Genomic DNA, 21,553 nt, shown 5'->3' on the forward strand with positions numbered 1-21,553 from the left:
AATATACTCATATGCTTCAGCAAATGTAGGGACCACAATGGAAATAAGTCCCTGACTTGATTGTGCAGTCCTGGTCACTTTTTAAATGATTTGTCTAAATATGTATATTTTTTTTACTGACAAATGAATTCAATCAATCAATCAGCGGCACAGTTGACATAAGTATTTGATACATCAGACAAGCAGAACTTAATATTTGGTAAAGAAACCTTTGTTTGCAATTACAGAGATCATACATTTCCTGTCGTTCTTGACCAGGTTTGCACACACTGCAGCAGGGATTTTGGCCCACTCCTCCATACAGACCTTCTCCAGATCCTTCAGGTTTCGGGGCTGTCGCTGGGCAATACGGACTTTCAGCTCCCTCTAAAGATTTTCTATTGGGTTCAGGTCTGGAGACTGGCTAAGCCACTCCAGGACCTTGAGATGCTTCTTACGGAACCACTCCTTAGTCGCCCTGGCTGTGTGTTTCGGGTCATTGTCATGCTGGAAGACCCAGCCACGACTCATCTTCAACGCTCTTACTGAGGGAAGGAGGTTGTTGGCCAAGATCTCGCGATACATGGCCCCATCCATCCTCCCCTCAATACGGTGCAGTCGTCCTGTCCCCTTTGCAGAAAAGCATCCCCAAATAATGATGTTTCCACCTCCATGCTTCACGGTTGGGATGGTGTTCTTGGGGTTGTACTCATCCTTCTTCTTCCTCCAAACACGACGAGTGGAGTTTAGACCAAAAAGCTCTATTTTTGTCTCATCAGACCACATGACCTTCTCCCATTCCTCCTCTGGATCATCCAGATGGTCATTGGCAAACTTCAGACAGGCCTGGACTTGCGCTGGCTTGAGCAGGGGGACCTTGCGTGCGCTGCAGGATTTTAATCCATGACGGTGTATTGTGTTTCTAATGGTTTTCTTTGAGACTGTGGTCCCAGCTCTCTTCAGGTCATTGACCAGTTCCTGCCGTGTAGTTCTGGGCTGATCCCTCACCTTCCTCATGATCATTGATGCCCCACGAGGTGAGATCTTGCATGGAGCCCCAGACCGAGGGTGATTGACCGTCATCTTGAACTCCTTCCATGTTCTAATAATTGCGCCAACAGTTGTTGCCTTCTCACCAAGCTGCTTGCCTATTGTCCTGTAGCCCATCCCAGCCTTGTGCAGGTCTACAATTGTATCCCTGATGTCCTTACACAGCTCTCTGGTCTTGGCCATTGTGGAGAGGTTGGAGTCTGTTTGATTGAATGTGTGGACAGGTGTCTTTTATACAGGTAACGAGTTCAAACAGGTGCAGTTAATACAGGTAATGAGTGGAGAACAGGAGGGCTTCTTAAAGAAAAACTAACAGGTCTGTGAGAGCTGGAATTCTTACTGGTTGGTAGGTGATCAAATACTTATGTCATGCAATAAAATGCAAATTAATTACTTAAAAATTATACAATGTGGTTTTCTGGATTTTCTGTCTCTCACAGTTGAAGTGTACCTATGATAAAAATTACAGACGTCTACATGCTTTGTAAGTAGGAAACACTGCCGATTTTGCAGGTTATCAAATACTTGTTCTCCCCACTGTATTTTATATCATTACAAATGTGGCATCAACATTTTTAAAATCTGATTCCCCCTAGCTGATCATTGTCTGCAACCAGTTCTGATCGTGAAGTAATGAAACAGGCAGGGCGAGTGAGCTCATCTGTGGTGGTCGGCTAACTCTGAACCTTCAGGCCGTAGCCCTGCCTAGCATCAACTGTGCCACAATAGCATGTTGCAAAGTTGATATCAACATTTTAAAACGTAGGGTCGCGACATTTATTGTTATTCGTGGTCGTAAACATTATATTGAGTTTATTACAAGGGGGGAGGGTCATGTGAAAATATTTTTCAATTTGGGGAGGGGGGTGATATTTATTTATGACAGCTTTAGTTCGACAAGCCCCCCCCCCCCCCCCCCCCCCCCTACATTAAAGATTGATTGAGGCTGCCTGCTCCCATTTTGTGGGAATCGGCTGTCTATTTTCCAAACCAGACTGAGGTTATTATTTTGCCTCCTGGCGTGAAGCAATACGAATCTACATCTTTAGGGGCCGATGAATAAACGAGATGATGAACGAGAACGACGAAGTCGCGCTTGTGGGATTGGGAGTTCACAATAACAGCTGGACTGTCCACTCTGTCCACGCCCGCTTGTCATTGAATGACAGTCACTGAGCGGAAGACAGAGAGAGGCGTCTCCACCGTGCGGCGCCACGATCGATGCGACACACTACACCTGAGGAGTGAACCATACCTGCGGAGAGTAGACTCTTCTCCAAAAGCAGCCCGCCAACATGGGGTTATCGTCTTCTAGTCTCCTAGATGAACATGGATCCAACTACATACGAGGTAAAGGAACACTTTTCCAAAATGATTATGTGTGCTCATACTTTGTCTGCTCCAGACGCGGTTGCGTGGTAGTCTATACCTTTTCCGCTGACAAATTTTACAAACCAATTTATTGAAGTTTTTTTTTATTCACACCGTCTTCAATATTTTGTTCCACTGTCGCATAGGCTGCTACCCACTGGGCACAGACGTGAGTATAACGTCTAGTTTTGATTTAGGTTCATTTGGTTGAGTTGTCAAATAAGGTTAATTCAACACAATCAACAAAAAATGTCGTCCTGTTTTTGGATTTAGGTTAAATTGGGTGTAAAAAATCTGAAATTCCCTTATGTTAATGACTTTTTAAAATCCAATCAGTTTTCCACATTGATTCAAAGACATCATATATTTTGGGGGGGTTGAAATGATGTGGAAACAATGTTGTTCAACCAGTTTTTGGCCATTGGTTAGCTTGATTTGGTCTTTCTCAGTGGAACTGAGATAAGAACTATCTTATCACCTGATATGCTTGGTCAAGAAAATACAAATACAGTGCCTTCGGAAAGTATTCAGACCCCTTGACTTTTTCCAAATTTTGTTACGTTACAGCCTTATTCGAAAATTGATTACCAAAAAAAAATCAGCACCAATCCACACACAATACCCCATAATGACAAAGCGCAAAAACATGTTTTTAGAAATTTTTGCAAATATATTAAAAATTAAAAACATAAATACCTTATTTACATAAGTATTCAGACCCTTTGCTATGAGCTTCGAAATTGAGCTCAGGTGCATCGTGTTACCATTGATCATCCTTGAGATGTGTCTACAACTTGATTGGAGTCCACCTGTGGTAAATTCAATTGATTGGACATGATTTGGAAAGGGTACACACCTGTCTATATAAGGTCCCACAGTTGACAGTGCATGTCAGAGCAAAAACCAAGCCATTAGGTCGGAGGAATTGTCCGTAGAGCTCCGAGGCAGGATTGTGTTGAGGCACAGATCTGGGGAAGGGTACAAAACATTTCTACTGCATTGAAGGTCCCCAGGAACTCTATCATTCTTAAATGGAAGAAGTTTGGAACTACCAAAAACTCTTCCTAGAGCTGGCCGCCCGGCCAAACTTAGCAATCGGGGGAGAAGGGCCTTGGTCAGGGAGGTGACCAAGAACCGATGGTCACTCTGACAGAGCCCTAGAGTTCCTCTGTGGAGATGGGAGAACCTTCCAGAAGGACAACCATCTCTGCAGCACTCCACCAAATCAGGCCTTTATGGTAGAGTGGCCAGACAGAAGCGACTTCTCAGTAAAAGGCACATGACAGCCCGCTTGGAGTTTGCAAAAAAAGGCACCTAAAGAAACAAGATTCTCTGGTCTGATGAAACCAACATTGAACTCTTTGGCCTGAATGCCAAGCATTGCGTCTGGAGGAAACCTGGCACCATCCCTACGGTGAAGCATGGTGGGGGCATCGTGCTTGTGGGGCTGTTTTTCAGCGGCAAGGACTGGGAGACTAGTCAGTATTGAGGCAAAGATGAATGGAGCAAAGTACAGAAAGATCCTTGATGAAAACCTGCTTCAGAGCACTCAGGACCTCAGACTGGGGCGAAGGTTCACCTTCCAACAGGACAACGACCCTAAGCACACAGCCAAGACAACACAGGAGTGGCTTCGGGACAAGTCTCTGAATGTCCTTGAGTGGCCAAGCCAGAGCCCGGACTTGAACCTGATCGAACGATCTGGAGAGACCTGAAAAAAATAGCTGTGCAGCAATGCTCCCCATCCAACCTGAGAGAGCTTGAGAGGATCTGCAGAGAATAATGGGAGAAACTCCCCAAATACAGGTGTGCCAAGCTTGTAGCATCATGCCCACAAACAAATTAAGAAGGAAAGAAATTCCCCAAATTAACTTTTAACAAGGCACACCTGTTAATTAAATGCATGAAGCTGGTTGAGAGAATGCCAAGAGTTGGCAAAGGGTGGCTACTTTGAAGAATCTAAAATCTAAAATCTATTTTGATTTGATTAACACTTTTTTGGTTACTACATGATTCCATATGTGTTATTTAGTAGTTTTGGTGTCTTCACTATTATTCTACAATGTAGAAAATAGTAAAAATAAAGAAAAACCATGGAATGAGTAGGTGTGTCAACTTTTGATTGGTACTGTATGTTTGACTAACACTTGAGGATCCTACTATGTAAAAAGATCAAATCACCAATTGCTTGGTCAATGTCATCTGAGAAAGATCAAAAGTTCAAAATCCGCAGGAGGCGTGGATGGTCACTGGTGTGATGTGATGTGGCTGTAGGATACGTCATGCTACATCACTAGCCTGAGACAGACTGGAGATATGGAGAGAACAGCAAATAAATATACATCGGAGCATAGGAGGATGTCATGGGAATTATACAGTAGCCTCATAGAACCTTCCTGAAATAACCTTTTGGAGTTTCACCCTAGTCCTGGTTCTGCTGTTTGTCTGTATCTGGCAGGGCTTTATCAAGTCAGGTCACCCTTTCTAGCCTTGCAGGCAGCTGAAAAGTGAGAAGCAGTCAAAAGGTTCCTGGACCTGTTTTACCTTTCTCTATTCAGGTTACCATGGTGTCTATTGAGAAACATATGGGTGGGGACTGTGGACAAAGGATTATTATCTCTCTCTTTCTCTCATTCATTGTTTGTGTGTGTGTGTTAGCAGGTGCTAATGGACAGTGCTTTCGGATGTTAAGCTTTGGCCATGTCATTCTCTACCATAAACAACTATCTGAAATGAATAATAACATAGATTTGCATAATTGTACATTAATAGTGATGCGCCGATATTACATTTTTGGCCGATACCGATATCCAATATTTTCCTTGCCCCCTCAAAAAACGATATCGATACCGTTAACCGATATTTATAATTTTAGCTGCCTTTTAAGCATTCTAGTACAGTTAAATAGTTAACACACACAGATGGACGCAGCGGTCTAAGGCATCTCAGTGCAAGAGGTGTCACTACAGTCCCTGGTTTGAATCCAGGCTGTATCACATCCGTCCGGGTTTGACCGGGGTAGGCCGTCATTGTAAATAAGAATTTGTTCTTAACTGACTTGCCTAGTTAAGTAATTTTACACACACACACACACACACACACACACACACACACACACACACACACACACACACACACACACCACACTGACCAAAACGTTATTTTGTTGGCATTTACATATGTCCCCATTACCAGTAAAACATAATCAAAACCTCTTTCTTTCACTTACTTGCGGTGCTGTTTCGTTGTTCATTTGTTCAGTCGTTTCATTCTCAACCAGGATTTCATCATACATGTCAAGCAGTGAAGTTTCAGCTCTGTCTGTCCGTGGCCTCTCTTCCTCGGTGTGCACTGTCACTGTGTCTGTTTCCATCTTGTCCAGCTGTGTATGTAACATTTCACATAAACCCTGTTTCTTGTCTGCATCGAAGTAGCGGTCCTTGTACATAGCATCGAGCATGGTGGCGACACAGTAAAGAGAGAATGCCACCGAATCGCTTGTGCACAGTCTGTCGGCAGTTTTGCTGAGCAGGCGTTTCAATGCCATGACAGAACGTATCACGTCTGCTGCAGGCACAGTTGATGAGCTTATTTCTCGAGTCAGTTATTCGAATGGAGCTAGCTAGTGTGTTCATGTTTCCATGTTTCAAACATGTTCTCAAATGCCATTGAAATGGTAGCAGCGGTATGACAAGCAGCACATTCATGAGCATGCAATACGACTTTCCTCAGTACGAAATCCTTGACGACCCACTGTGCTGTCAGACTCAGCATGCTCATGGGGCTGATATCGCTGGTCCAAATGTCAGTCGTGAAGCTAATAGCAGTTACTGTGTAACTCCGGTAGGACAACATCTGAAAAATAGCGCACTTGGTAGTGTGTAATGATGCTCGACCAGTCGTCGAAAGCCAACATCACCCACGACAGAGAATGGTTGATTGTCAAGGGCAATGAATTCCATTATCTTGGTGTTAATGGATTTCGCCTTTGAGTTGTCTCGCTGAAATTTTCTTTCTCTTTCAAATGACTGCTCGACTTGTTGACTGCTCCATCCACACAGCAGACATTGTGGACTAGGTTAGGAATGCTGTGTTGCAGGTGTAGCGCAAAATTTTACGTGGCGTCATTACGTCATGTACCGACGTTATATAGGTATGCACATCAGCTTTGACATTGGTTTTGCACATCGGCGTTAAACTAGACATCGGGCCGATTACGATATGTTAACCGATATATCGTGCATCCATTCAAATTGATGCTAAAGATTCCTTTACATATATGATATGACAAAGAAAAAAGGTCAGATGAAAGTATGTGAGTTAAGTCCGTCACTGATGTGTAGATCAGGGTTTCGCCCTAGCAATACACCGCTGATTCACAGGTTTTGGGAAACCCTGCTCTAGATCAATGTAAAGACCCATCCCCTGGAGAGTGAGATTTCTCCAAGGTTAAGGAAACATTCACTGTTGAAAGGCCAGGCCAATTTAATGACTGGCCTTATGTTCTCACGAGGTCATCGTTCTGAGCTCTCCCCACTTGGCGAGTTAAGACTATATATATATATATATATATATATTCAGAGAGAGAGAGAGAGAGAGAGAGAGAGAGAGAGAGAGAGAGAGAGAGAGAGAGAGAGAGAGAGAGAGAGAGAGAGAGAGAGAGAGAGAGAGAGAGAGAGAGAGAGGAGAGAGAGAGAGAGAGAGAGAGAGAGAGAGAGAGAGAGAGAGAGAGAGAGAGAGAGGAGGAGAGAGAGAGAGAGAGAGAGAGAGAGAGAGAGGAGGAGAGAGAGAGAGAGAGAGGAGAGAGGAGGAGAGAGAGAGAGGAGAGAGAGAGAGGAGAGAGAGAGAGAGAGAGAGAGAGAGAGAGAGAGAGGAGAGAGAGAGAGAACCATGTTTTGAAGCTATACAGTGTACAAACAATGGAGTAAACATGCCTATTTTGGGTTCTGATGGGGTAATACCGTTGATAAGCGAATGAAGCACTTATAAGTTAGATTCTTGTACTGTTCACAAATTGATAGCATAATTTATACATAATGTCTTAACACATTATCACAACCATCTACACAAATTATGTAACGTGATCACATATAACCATGTCTCATCACTGTTTTATTGTGACTAATGAGTCACAAGAGCTGGATAGTCTGCTGACGATTTTTTTCACACAAAAAGGGGTGTGTTTCGGCACTGCACAGCTTTAGCATTATCTGTGCCTGACTTACCTATCCAATTACGTCTACAATTGGGGTAGGTAAGGTGTCTTATTGGCAAGTTGAGAAGTACCAAAGATATTGCCTATGTGGAAGAATTTAGCAACCGACATTGTTCTAATCTATTCTGAATTCAGCTTTCATGTTCGTTGAACCGAACTAACATCATATGTGTAACTTCACATCAAGAAATGCTCATGTCAGAAAACTCCCCGAATTGCGATCTGCAATTACACCCTTCTTGAAAAAGTGGCTGTTTATAAATGAAAGTGACTCTGTTTTAATTTTGATTGAACAGAGCCAAACTACACTGATGCAGGTGAAGGGAGAAATCCTCCTTCTATAGGGCCAAACATTAAAGGAATGCCGGCTGGTATGTAAATGTCAGTTTTCCACACAGGCAAGCTGCAATGTGTTTTTGTTAACATGATGCCAATGTATGGTACTGCTACGACACAAGACAAATCAAAATCAAATCAAATCAAATTTATTTATATAGCCCTTCGTACATCAGCTGAAATCTCAAAGTGCTGTACAGAAACCCAGCCTAAAACCCCAAACAGCAAGCAATGCATGTGAAAGAAGCACGGTGGCTGGGAAAAACTCCCTAGGAAAAACTCCTGAGAAAGGCCAAAAACCTAGGAAGAAACCTAGAGAGGAACCAGGCTATGAGGGGTGGCCAGTCCTCTTCTGGCTGTGCCGGGTGGATATTATAACAGAACATGGTCAAGATGTTAAAATGTTCGTAAATGACCAGCATGGTCAAATAATAATAATCATAGTAATTGTCGAGGGTGCAACAAGCACGTCCGGTGAACAGGTCAGGGTTCCGTAGCCGCAGGCAGAACAGTTGAAACTGGAGCAGCAGCATGGCCAGGTGGACTGGGGACAGCAAGGAGTCATCATGCCAGGTAGTCCTGAGGCATGGTCCTAGGGCTCAGGTCCTCCGAGAGAAAGAAAGAAAGAAAGAGAGAAAGAGAGAATTAGAGAGAGCATATTTACATTCACACAGGACACCGGATAAGACAAGAGAATACTCCAGATGTAACAGACTGACCCTAACCCCCCGACACATAAACTACTGCAGCATAAATACTGGAGGCTGAGACAGGAGGGATCAGAAGACACTGTGGCCCCATCCGATGATACCCCCGGACAGGGCCAAACAGGCAGGATATAACCCCACCCACTTTGCCAAAGCACAGCCCCCACACCACTAGAGGGATATCTACAACCACCAACTTACCGTCCGAAGACAAGGCCGAGTATAGCCCACAAAGATGTCCGCCACGGCACAACCCAAGGGGGGGGCGCCAACCCAGACAGGAAGACCACGTCAGTGGCTCAACCTACTCAAGTGACGCACCCCTCCCATGGACGGCATGGAAGAACACCAGTAAGTCAGTGACTCAGCCCCTGTAAAAGGGTTAGAGGCAGAGAATCCCAGTGGGAAGAGGGGAACCCACAAGGCAGAGACAGCAAGGGCGGTTCGTTGCTCCAGCCTTTCCGTTCACCTTCACACTCCTGGGCCAGACTATACTTAATCATAGGACCTACTGAAGAGATAAGTCTTCAGTAAAGACTTAAAGGTTGAGACTGAGTCTGCGTCTCTCACATGGGTAGGCAGACCATTCCATAAAAATGGAGCTCTATAGGAGAAAGCCCTACCTCCAGCCGTTTGCTTAGAAATTCTAGGGACAATTAGGAGGCCTGCGTCTTGTGACCGTAGCGTACGTGTAGGTATGTACGGCAGGACCAAATCGGAAAGATAGGTAGGAGCAAGCCCATGTAATGCTTTGTAGGTTAGCAGTAAAACCTTGAAATCAGCCCTTGCCTTAACAGGAAGCCAGTGTAGGGAGGCTAGCACTGGAGTAATATGATCAAATTTTTTGGTTCTAGTCAGGATTCTAGCAGCCGTATTTAGCACTAACTGAAGTTTGTTTAGTGCTTTATCCGGGTAGCCGGAAAGTAGAGCATTGCAGTAGTCGAGCCTAGAAGTAACAAAATCATGGATTAATTTTTCTGCGTCATTTTTGGACAGAAAGTTTCTGATTTTTGCAATGTTACGTAGATGGAAAAAAGCTGTCCTTGAAGCAGTCTTGATATGTTCTTCAAAAGAGAGATCAGGGTCCAGAGTAACGCCGAGGTCCTTCACAGTTTTATTTGAGACGACTGTACAACCATCCAGATTAATTGTCAGATTCAACAGAAGATCTCTTTGTTTCTTGGGACCTAGGACAAGCATCTCTGTTTTGTCCGAGTTTAAAAGTAGAAAATTTGCAGCCATCCACTTCCTTATGTCTGAAACACAGGCTTCTAGCGAGGGCAATTTTGGGGCTTCACCATGTTTCATTGAAATGTACAGCTGTGTGTCGTCCGCATAGCAGTGAAATTTAACATTATGTTTTCGAATGACATCCCCAAGAGGTAAAATATATAGTGAAAACAATAGTGGTCCTAGAACGGAACCTTGAGGAACACCGAAATTTACAATTGATTTGTCAGAGGACGAACCATTCACAGAGACAAACTGATATCTTTCCGACAGATAAGATCTAAACCAGGCCAGAACTTGTCCATGTAGACCAATTTGGGTTTCCAATCTCTCCAAAAGAATGTGGTGATCGATGGTATCAAAAGCGGCACTAAGATCTAGGAGCATGAGGACAGATGCAGAGCCTCGGTCTGACGTCATTAAAAGGTCATTTACCACCTTCACAAGTGCAGTCTCAGTGCTATGATGGGGTCTAAAACCAGACTGAAGCGTTTCGTATACATTGTTTGTCTTCAGGAAGGCAGTGAGTTGCTGCGCAACAACTTTTTCAAAATTTTTTGAGAGGAATGGAAGATTCGATATAGGCCAATAGTTTTTTATAATTTCTGGGTCAAGATTCAACTTTTTCAAGAGAGGCTTTATTACTGCCACTTTTAGTGAGCTTGGTACACATCCGGTGGATAGAGAGCCGTTTATTATGTTCAACATAGGAGGGCCAAGCACAGGAAGCAGCTCTTTCAGTAGTTTAGTTGGAATAGGGTCCAGTATGCAGCTTGAGGGTTTGGAGGCCATGATTATTTTCATCATTATGTCAAGAGATATAGTACTAAAACACTTTAGTATCTCCCTTGATCCTAGGTCCTGGCAGAGTTGTGCAGACTCTGGACAATGAAGCCCTGGAGGAATACCCAGATTTAAAGAGGAGTCCGTAATTTGCTTTCTAATGATCATGATCTTTTCCTCAAAGAAGTTCATAAATTTATTACTGCTGAAGTGAAAGCCATCCTCCATTTGCGAATGCTGCTTTTTAGTTAGCTTTGCGACAGTGTCAAAAAGAAATTTCGGATTGTTCTTATTTTCCTCAATTAAGTTGGAAAAATAGGATGATCGTGCAGCAGTGAGGGCTCTTCGATACTGCGCGGTACTGTCTTTCCAAGCTAGTCGGAAGACTTCCAGTTTAGTGTGGCGCCATTTCCGTTCCAATTTTCTGGAAGCTTGCTTCAGAGCTCGTGTATTTTCTGTATACCAGGGAGCTAGTTTCTTATGACAGATGTTTTTAATTTTTAGGGGTGCAACTGCATCTAGGGTATTGCGCAAGGTTGAATTGAGTTCCTCGGTTAGGTGGTTAACTGATTCTTGTCCTCTGACGTCCTTGGGTAGGCAGAGGGAGTCTGGAAGGGCATCAAGGAATCTTTGGGTTGTCTGAGAATTTATAGCACGACTTTTAATCTTCCTTGGTTGGGGTCTGAGCAGATTATTTGTTGCAATTGTAAACGCAATAAAATGGTGGTCCGATAATCCAGGATTATGAGGAAAAACATTAAGATCCACAACATTTATTCCATGGGACAAAACTAGGTCCAGAGTATGACTGTGGCAGTGAGTAGGTCCAGAGACATGTTGGACAAAACCCACTGAGTCGATGATGGCTCCGAAAGCCTTTTGGAGTGGGTCTGTGGACTTTTCCATGTTAATGTTAAAGTCACCAAAAATTAGAATATTATCTGCTATGACTACAAGATCCGATAGGAATTCAGGGAACTCAGTAAGGAACACTGCATATGGCCCAGGAGGCCTGTAAACAGTAGCTATAAAAAGTGATTGAGTAGGCTGCATAGATTTCATGACTAGAAGCTCAAAAGACAAAAACGTCATTGTTTTTTTTTTTGTAAATTGAAATTTGCTATCGTAAATGTTAGCAACACCTCCGCCTTTGCCGGATGCACGGGGGGTTTGGTCACTAGTGTAACCAGGGGGTGAGGCCTCATTTAACACAGTAAATTCATCAGGCTTAAGCCATGTTTCAGTCAGGCCAATCACATCAAGATTATGATCAGTGATTAGTTCATTGACTATAACTGCCTTGGAAGTGAGGGATCTAACATTAAGTAACCCAATTTTGAGATGTGAAGTATCACAATCTCTTTCAATAATGGCAGGAATGGAGGAGGTCTTTATACTAGTAAGATTACTGAAGCGAACACCGCCATTTTTAATTTTGCCCAACCAAGATCGAGGCACAGACACGGTCTCAATGGGGAAAGCTGAGCTGACTACGCTAACTGTGCTAGTGGCAGACTCCACTAAGCTGGCAGGCTGGCTAACAGCCTGTTGCCTGGCCTGCACCCTATTTCATTGTGGAGCTAGAGGAGTTAGAGCCCTGTCTATGTTCGTAGATAAGATGAGAGCACCCCTCCAGCTAGGATGGAGTCCGTCACTCCTCAGCAGGCCAGGCTTGGTCCTGTTTGTGGGTGAATCCCAGAAAGAGGGCCAGTTATCTACAAATTCTATCTTTTGGGAGGGGCAGAAAACAGTTTTCATCCAGCGATTGAGTTGTGAGACTCTGCTGTAGAGCTCATCACTCCCCCTAACTGGGAGGGGGCCAGAGACAATTAATCGATGCCGACACATTTTTCTAGCTGATTTACATGCTGAAGCTATGTTGCGCTTGGTGACCTCTGACTGTTTCATCCTAACATCGTTGGTGCCGACGTGGATAACAATATCTCTATACTCTCTACACTCGCCAGTTTTAGCTTTAGCCAGCACCGTCTTTAGATTAGCCTTAACGTCGGTAGCCCTGCCCCCTGGTAAACAGTGTATGATCGCTGGATGATTAGTTTTAAGTCTAATACTGCGGGTAATGGAGTCGCCAATGACTAGGGTTTTCAATTTGTCAGAGCTAATGGTGGGAGCCGTCGGCGTCTCAGACCCCACAACGGGAGGAGCAGAGACCAGAGAAGTCTCGGCCTCCGACTCCGACTCGCTTAATGGGGAGAACCGGTTGAAAGTTTCTGTCGGCTGAATAAGCGACACCGGTTGAGCATTCCTACAGCGTTTCCCTCCAGAAGCCATGAGAAAGATGTCCGGCTGCGGGGACCGTGCGAGGGGGTTTATACTAACGTTACTATCTGTACTTGCTGGTGGCACATTCCCATTATCAATGACCAGGTTTGGTTCAGTAAGACTTTGTATGACAGTGGTGCCGTTGCGCTTTCTTCACCACACTGTCTGTGTGGGTGGACCATTTCAGTTTGTCGTTGATTGTCGAGGAACTTAAAACTTTCCACTTTCTCCACTGCTGTCCCTTCGATGTGGATGGGGGGTGCTCTCTCTGCTGTTTCCTGAAGTCCCCGATCATCTCCTTTATTTTGTTGACGTTGAGTGAGAGGTTGTTTTCCTGACACCACACTCTGAGTGCCCTTACCTCCTCCCTGTAGGCTGTCTCTTTGTTGTTGGTAATCAAGCCCGCTACTGTTGTGTCGTCTGCAAACTTGATGATTGAGTTGGAGGCGTGCATGGCCACGCAGTCGTGGGTGAACAGGGAGTACAGGAGGGGGCTGAGCACGCACCCTTGTGGGGCCCCAGTGTTGAGGGTCAGTGAGGTGGAGATGTTTCCTACCTTCACCACCTGGGGGCGGCCTGTCAGAAAGTCCAGGACCCAATTGCACAGGGCGGGGTTTAGGCCCACGGCCTCCAACTTGATGAGCTTGGAGGGTACTATGGTGTTGAACGCTGAGCTGTAGTCAATGAACAGCATTCTTACATAGGTATTCCTCTTGTCCAGATGGGATAGGGCAGTGTGCAGTGTGATGGCGATTGCATCGTCTGTGGGTCTAGGGTCTAGGGTGGCCGGTAAGGTGGAGGTGATATGATCCTTGAATAGTCTCTCAAAGCACTTCATGATGACAGAAGTGAGTGCTACTGGGCGGTAGTCATTTAGTTCAGTTATCTTTGTCTTCTTGGGTACAGGAACAATGGTGGCCATCTTGAAGCATGTGGGGACAGCAGACTGGGGTAGAGAGCAATTGAATATGTCCGGTAACACACCAGCCAGCTGGTCTGCGCATGCTCTAATGGCACGGCTAGGGATGCCGGCTGGGGCTTCAGCCTTGCAAGGGTTAACATATTTAAATATTTGACTCACGTCGGCCATGGAGAAGGAGAGGCGTGGCGCAGTTCTTGTTAGTGGGCCGCGACAGTGGCACTGTGTTATTCTCAAAGTGGGCAAAGAAGGTGTTTAGTTTGTCTGGAAGCATGACGTCGGTGTTCGTGACGTGGCTGGTTTTGTTTTAGTAGTCCGTGATTTCCTGTAGACCCTGCCACATACGTCTCGAGTCTGAGCCGTTGAATTGCGACTCCACTTTGTCCCTGTACTGGCATTTCGCTTTAATTGCCTTACTGAGAGAATAACTACACTGTTTATATTCAGCCATATTCCCAGACCTCTTTCCGTGGTTAAATGTGGTGGTTCGCGCTTTCAGTTTTGCACGAATGCCGCAATCCATCCACAATTTCTGGTTAGGGTAGGTTTTAATAGTCACAGTGGATACAACATCTCCAATGCACTTCCTTATAAATTCACTAACCGAATCAGCGTATAGGTCGATGTTATTCTCTGAGGCTGACCGGAACATATCCCAGTTTGCGTGATCAAATCAATCTTGAAGTGTGGATTCCGATTAGTCAGACCAGCGTTGAATGGTTCTAGTCACTCGTACATCCTGTTTAAGTTTCTGCCTATAAGACGGTAGGAGCAAGATGTTGGTTGGATTTGGTTGGATTTGTCGAAGGGAGGGCGGGAGAGAGCTTTGTATGCATTGCGGAAGTTAGAGTAGCAGTGGATTACCCCCGCACGCAGTGCAATCAATATACTGATAGAATTTGGGTAGCCTTGTTCTCAAATTTGCTTTGTTAAAATCCCCAGCTACAATACATGCAGCCTCAGGATATATGGTTTCCAGTTTACATAGAGTCCACTGAAGTTCCTTGAGGGCCGTCGGGGTATATGCTTGAGGGGTAATGTACACAGCTGTGATGATAACTGATGAGAATTCTCTTGGAAGGTTATATGGTTGGCATTTGATTGTGAGGAATTCAGGGTCAGGTGAACAGAAGGACTCGAGTTCCTGTATTTTGTTATGATTACACCATGAGTCGTTAATCATGAAGCATACACCCCCGCCCTTCCTCTTCCCAGAGAGGTGTTTATCTCTGTCGGCGCGATGCATGGAGAAGGCCGGTGGCTGTACTGATTCTGACAACATATCCCGAGAGAGCCATGTTTCCGTGAAACAGAGAATGTTACGATCTCTGATGTCTCTCTGGAAGGCAACCCTTGCTCAAATTTTGTCTACCTTGTTGTCAAGAGACTGGACATTGACGAGTAGTATATTCGGGAGTGGTTGGCGATGTGTACGTCTACGGAGCCTGACCAGGAGGCCTCTCCGTCTGCCCCTCCTGCGGCACCATTGTCTTGGGTCGGCTTCTGGGATTAGATCCATTGTCCTCGGTGGTGGTCCAAACAGAGAATCTGCTTCGGGAAAGTCTTATTCCTGGTCGTAATGTTGGTAAGTTGACGTTGCTCTTATATCCAATAGTTCTTCCCGGCTGTATGTAATAAGAATTAAGATTTCCTGGTGTAACGATGTAAGAAATAATACATAAAAAACAGAAAACTGCATAGTTTCCTAAAGGACTCGAAGCGAGGCAACCATCTCTGTCGGCACCATCTCACAAGTGATAGGCTAATATTGTCACTCATCAGACTATTCTTGATTTAATCTTGTCTTTACATTAGAGGTCGACCGATTATGATTTTTCAACGCCGATGCAGATTATTGGAGGACCAGAAAAAGCCGACGCCGATTAATTGGCCGATTAAAAAAAAAAATGCATTTGTAATAATGACAATTACAACAATACTGAATGAACACTTATTTTAAGTTAATATAATACATCAATAAAATCTATTTAGCCTCAAATAAATAATTAAACATGTTCAATTTGGTTTAAATAATGCAAAAACAAAGTGTTGGAGATGAAAGTAAAAGTGCAATATGTGCCATGTAAAAAAGCTAACGTTTAAGTTCCTTGCTCAGAACATGAGAACGCAGGACACGCTAGATAAACTAGTAATATCATCAACCATGTGTAGTTAACAAGTGATTATGTTAAGATTGATTGTTTTTATAAGATACGTTTAATGCTAGCTAGCAACTTACCTTGGCTTCTTGCTGCCCTCGCGTAACAGGTAGTCAGCCTGCCATGCTGGCTCCTTGTGGAGTGCAATGTAAGGCAGGTGGTTAGAGCATTGGAATAGTAACCGGAAGGTTGCAAAAACGAATCCCCGGGCTGACAAGGTAAAAATCTGTCGTTCTGCCCCTGAACAAGGCAGTTAACCCACCGTTCCTAGGCTGTCATTGAAAATAAGAATGTGTTCTTAACTGACTTGCCTAGTTAAATAAAGGTGTAAAAAAATAAATAAATAATAAATAAATAAAAATCGTCCACAATCGGTGCCCAAAAATACCGATTACCGATTGTTATGAAAACTTGAAATTGGCCTTAATTAATCGGCCATTCCGATTAATCGGTCGACCTCTACTTTACATACACTAAATAATAAATGTGTGACATTTATTTTGATTTAGAATGGACCATTATCATGCACCTGTCTCGAAACAGGGGCAGGGCGAAAAAAATGCATGCCATCTATTCACTTAAATAGCGAATGGAGGACACTATCCCCGTAGTTAATTTTCATGCCAGCCAGGTAGGCTATACTAATGTTATAAAGATAAGCGATGCTCTTAATATTGGGAAAGTTAATAAATATATTATGCCTAGCCTATAGAAAGCTCATGGGATCATTCTCCTTTTAATTGAAGCCACCACTCTGTTTTCTCTCGCAATTGCATAGCCTATAGAAATGTTGCGCAACATGAGCTCATGGGCTCTCATTAAGTGTTTGATTAGATTTTTGATTACATTTGCAATGCTGTCAGAGTGATTAGAGGGATAATAGAGTGCTGAGTACCAGGCAGTTAGCAAGTTTGGTAGACTAATAATGACCATCAACAGCATCAGAGCATGGAGGAGCCTTATTACCACAACTAAACGGTCACGCGGAATTTGACTGCCTTCATGACTTGTGACCTCCTGTGTGGCGGTAATACGGTCACCGCAACAGCCCTAGTTACACTACGTCATTTCAACATGGATAATTGGGTAATATTTTGATAAAGAAAAACCCTTGAATGAGTAGGTGTGTCCAAACTTTTGACTGGTACTGTACATTTAGGTGCAAGTGACCAAATCCATTTGAGATTCTGCGCAGATTATTACAGCAATTGTGATGATCTCCAGAGTCCTGTGAGGACCTACGTATGCTGTCTTGAACATGCCCACAAACTGGTTGAATCAACATTGTTTCGACATGGAGTCTATGTGGAACATACTTTGGATTTGAAAAAAGCATCAATGTAAACACTTGTTTAGAGGGTAGAATTTCAATTTCAATCATTCTTATGATAGCACATTGTCACTATTACAAATGTAATAGCTGGGCTGTGCTTGGTTTAAACCTTGGATGGGAGACCGAAGGCTATCTGTAGATAGAAAAATGATCCAGTAGGAGGTGCTGTCCAGCCTATTGTTATTTTCTGATAGTGGATAAAACATTGAAGATCTGACGTAGTCAAGGGTACGAATTCAACATATTTTATATAAAGTTTGTCTGTTGAAATTTGGTTACCATGACAGTCCTGTGTTTGAAATTTCACCCTCAATACAGGCGATGACTTTTCTCAAATCCAATGTATTTTCCAACAAGATTCCATGTGACAATACATTGACAAATTACATTGAAACAATGTCGATTCAACCAGTTTGTGTCCAGTGACCCCTTGAGCAAGAGAGAGAGCAAGTGTCAGAGACCCAGAGAGAGAGAGCACGCAAGTGTCAGAGAGACCCCGAGCGAGAGCCAGAGAATGGATGACCTTGGGCTCAATAAAGAGAAAATGTAAAGCTTCCAAAGCTCGTAGTGAAACCGGAAGCAGTATCACACCCCAAGAAATGTGAGCTTAGCAGCTCAGGTCTGGCTGTGGCTAGGACCAGGTGGTGTTTAACATATTTGTTCTCCACTATCCTGAACTACTATACATTGTCTTGCAGGTTGTAATTCTAAAGTTGTGCTGCATACAGTAGTTGTAAAGAAAATACACTTATTGTCCACAAAAGCCCTCTTACTCAACATCCCAGGCGTTTCCTCATTGTGAGGACAAAGATGTTTATTATAGTACACAGTGCAGAGATATTTTTCATTGGGGAAATATTAGACTTGCTTCTGGCTGTCATTCAATATCAATGTTCTTATTACACACATGAATCCCATGGCACCCTGCTTTGTCCTGTCTACCACTGTTAATGCCTGCAGTGAAAACATGTTGTCACAGTCAATACATCACTTGAGGTCACCAGTACAGCAACACTATTGCTAACTGATACTGAGGAGCAGGTCATGACGATAATAGAACACCTCACAATCTCATCTGAGCACAGAACCCTTTTTACTGTGACAACACCTACTCCACAGAATTAGGCTGCAGAACCTCCTTTCCATAATGCAATAAATGGGGTTGTGGATGGATGTAAATGGTATAGCCTGTTGAGCTTGCCCTCCTTCAACAGAATCAATTTACACACAGTTGAAAACTCCCCCCTGTGAGCCAGCTCTGGATTGGCCAGCCTGATCGCTGGAAGCTTAGTATGCAAAACCACGACTGGTTATCATTATTTTACCTTTCAAAGCTCAGAAGATATGCAAACGCTATGTGACAGGCTGGCAGCCAGCGGGGGAGTGTGACTAGTAGGGTTGCACATTGAGGAATATTCAGGTACAAACTTTCCCTGGGAATTAACAGAAATATGCAAAAAAAATATTTTTGCATTGGATATATTTCCATATCAAATGGAGACATACAAACCTTTTACCTTAAGTAAACAATTGCAAATGATTAAATCCTTCCAATAGAAATACATTTAGTTACAAATTGAACTTTAATGAAATTAGTTGACTCTTCACATGGGATGATTTCACTGAACAAAAGGGAATATTAAATGATCCATCGTATCTCCCAAAAACATTTTCAGCATACATCTGTTAAATGATAGTCTAGAAACTAAAGCTCTGGTTGTCTTCCTCTCAGGCTTCGATGTCTTCTCCCTGGACCTCCTCAATGTCCACCTCTTGAACATCAGACTGAGGCCTCAGCTTCACTGTCACTTTCCAACCTTGAGGATAGATCGTTGTCAGGCTCAAAAAGCCTCAAATATTCCCAGATGGCCACCAATTTTTCAACCCTTGTATTGGTCAGCCTGTTGCGTGCTTTGGTGTGTTCCCAAACAAGGACCAGTTGCGCTCTGAGGCGGCTGATGTTGGGATTTGGAGGATGATGGAGGCAACAGGGGAAAGAGCCTCAGATCCACCAAGTCCCTTTCACCAGGTGGCTGGTGAGATATGTTGGCACGACTGCCATATTGCATCTCCATCCCAAAGCCCTTGTGTTACGCACGCCTCTTGGAGGGAATGCAAAACCCTGCTACACTCACCTCCCCGTGGAGTGAAAGAGGTATGTGACTGTAGGTGCAGGAAAGGATAAGAGGCAGAATATATTACCGTTAACAGGGAATTCATTTCTTCACACGGTAATTTGGGGAAAAGGGTCTGGACAGAACCAAAGCAAAGAAAGTCAAAGAACCCCTTCTACCTACAACTCAACTAACTAGCACACTAACCAAGTACAGGGGATGGGCTGCCCAGGTCTTACCTAGTGTGCATAGACATAGTACATACTAGTATATCTATGCCCGCAGGCCTCCTGCCAAAGCACTCCCAAGGTGCCTTCCCCTTCCCCCCTGGGATCAAATGAAACAGAATACAAACTTAAAGTGAACAATTTCACTAATCAAAAACACAGTCCTATGGCATACACAAACATCAGCAGGACAGGCTACAAAATCATTTACAAAAATTCATACAGACCAACAACAAAATACAGGACATACCAAGAAGCTCCCTCCTCCTAAAAAAAAAAAAAGAACACTGGCTTTTAAAGCTGCAGAAGGAGTTGGTAATTGAAAACAGCTGTATCTCCTGATGAGAGGGCGGGGTCAGAGCTCCAATCATCAATGGGGCCGACCAATCAGCTTCTTAGGACTTCAGGAAGCCATTTCCTGAAATACACACATAAACACATACAAACCCACAACAACACAGAAACTGGGGAACGTAACACCTTGCTTGGAAGTGTACCTCGCCAGGCTGCCAAGAACCTTGCCCTCATCCAGGCCTAGGTGGCGCGAGACATGGTAGTGATGACACAATAGGCCTTGTTGATCTCTACACCAGACAGGATGCTCTTGCCAGCATACTTGGGGTCCAACATGTACAGTACACTGTGGCGTATATGGGCTTCAGGCAGAAGTCTTCATGCTATTTGATGTATTTCATAACTGCAGTTTCCTCTGCTTGGAGCAACAGTGAAGTGGGCAGGGCAGTACAGATTTCTTCTCTTACATCTGCAAGCAGAGTCTGAACATCAGACAGGATAGTATTGTCTCCCTCAATCCGTGCAATGGCTACTGCTATATGTTTCAGGCTGCTTACCACTCTCTCCCAAAATACATCATCCAGGGGGATCCTCTTGATGGGGCTGTCCATATCGGCAGACTGTGATATGGCCATTTCTTGGAGAGACTCCTTCCCCTCCAGGAGACTGTCAAACATTATGACAACACCACCCAACGGGTGTTGCTGGGCAGCTTCAATGTGGTGCTCTTATTCTTCTCACTTTGCTTGGTGAGGTAGATTGCTGCTATAACTTGATGACCCTTCACATACCTAACCATTTCCTTGGTTCTCTTGTAGAGCGTATCCATTGTTTTCAGTGCCATGATGTCCTTGAGGAGCAGATTCAATACATGAGCAGCACAGCCAATGGGTGTAATGTGAGGGTAGGACTCCTCCGCTTTAGACCAAGCAGCCTTCATGTTCGCAGCATTGTCTGTCACCAATGCAAATACCTTCTGTGGTCCAAGGTCATTGATTACTGCCTTCAGCTCATCTGCCATGTAGAGACCGGTGTGTCTGTTGTCCCTTGTGTCTGTGCTCTTGTAGAATACTAGTTGAGGGGTGGAGAAGATGTAGTTAATTATTCCTTGCCCACGAACATTCGACCACCCATCAGAGATGATTGCAATACAGTCTGCTTTCTCTATGATTTGCTTGACCTTCACTTGAACTCTGTTGAACTCTGCATCCAGCAAATGAGTAGATTAAACATGTCTGGTTGGAGGGGTCTATGCTGGGCGAAGAACATTCAGAAATCTCTTCCAATACACATTGCCTGTGAGCATCAGAGGTGAACCAGTTGCATACACAGCTCAAGTATGACATTCATCAGCATTTATCTGACTACGTTTCTCCATTGAGTCAAAAAAACTTCTGATTCCAGGAGGACCATGGGCTGTTGCTATCGATAAGGTGTCTGATTCATCATTTTTCACATCAAATAGAAGTAGAGGGACTTTTGGCAGAGGTTGCTTGTTGTGAGCGCTGAGGGAACTTTATGCACTTGGCCAGATGATTCTGCATTTGGCACAG

The 21,553-nt window shown here is 44.0% G+C and overlaps 1 protein-coding gene across 1 annotated transcript in view; it reads left to right on the plus strand.

Moving 5' to 3' along the window:
* The first annotated feature begins 2,063 nt into the window (after positions 1–2,063).
* LOC115192195 (protein Niban) overlaps positions 2,064–21,553 on the plus strand; it is a 49,360-nt gene continuing 29,870 nt past the window's right edge. Inside the window, exon 1 of the mRNA XM_029750414.1 lies at positions 2,064–2,379. Within this exon, the coding sequence (XP_029606274.1) occupies positions 2,325–2,379 (55 nt within the window). The 5' untranslated portion in view covers positions 2,064–2,324. The remainder of the gene's footprint in view (positions 2,380–21,553) is intronic.

This window comes from Salmo trutta, chromosome 4 (assembly GCF_901001165.1).
Source record: "Salmo trutta chromosome 4, fSalTru1.1, whole genome shotgun sequence".
NCBI classification, from domain to species: Eukaryota; Metazoa; Chordata; class Actinopteri; order Salmoniformes; family Salmonidae; genus Salmo; species Salmo trutta.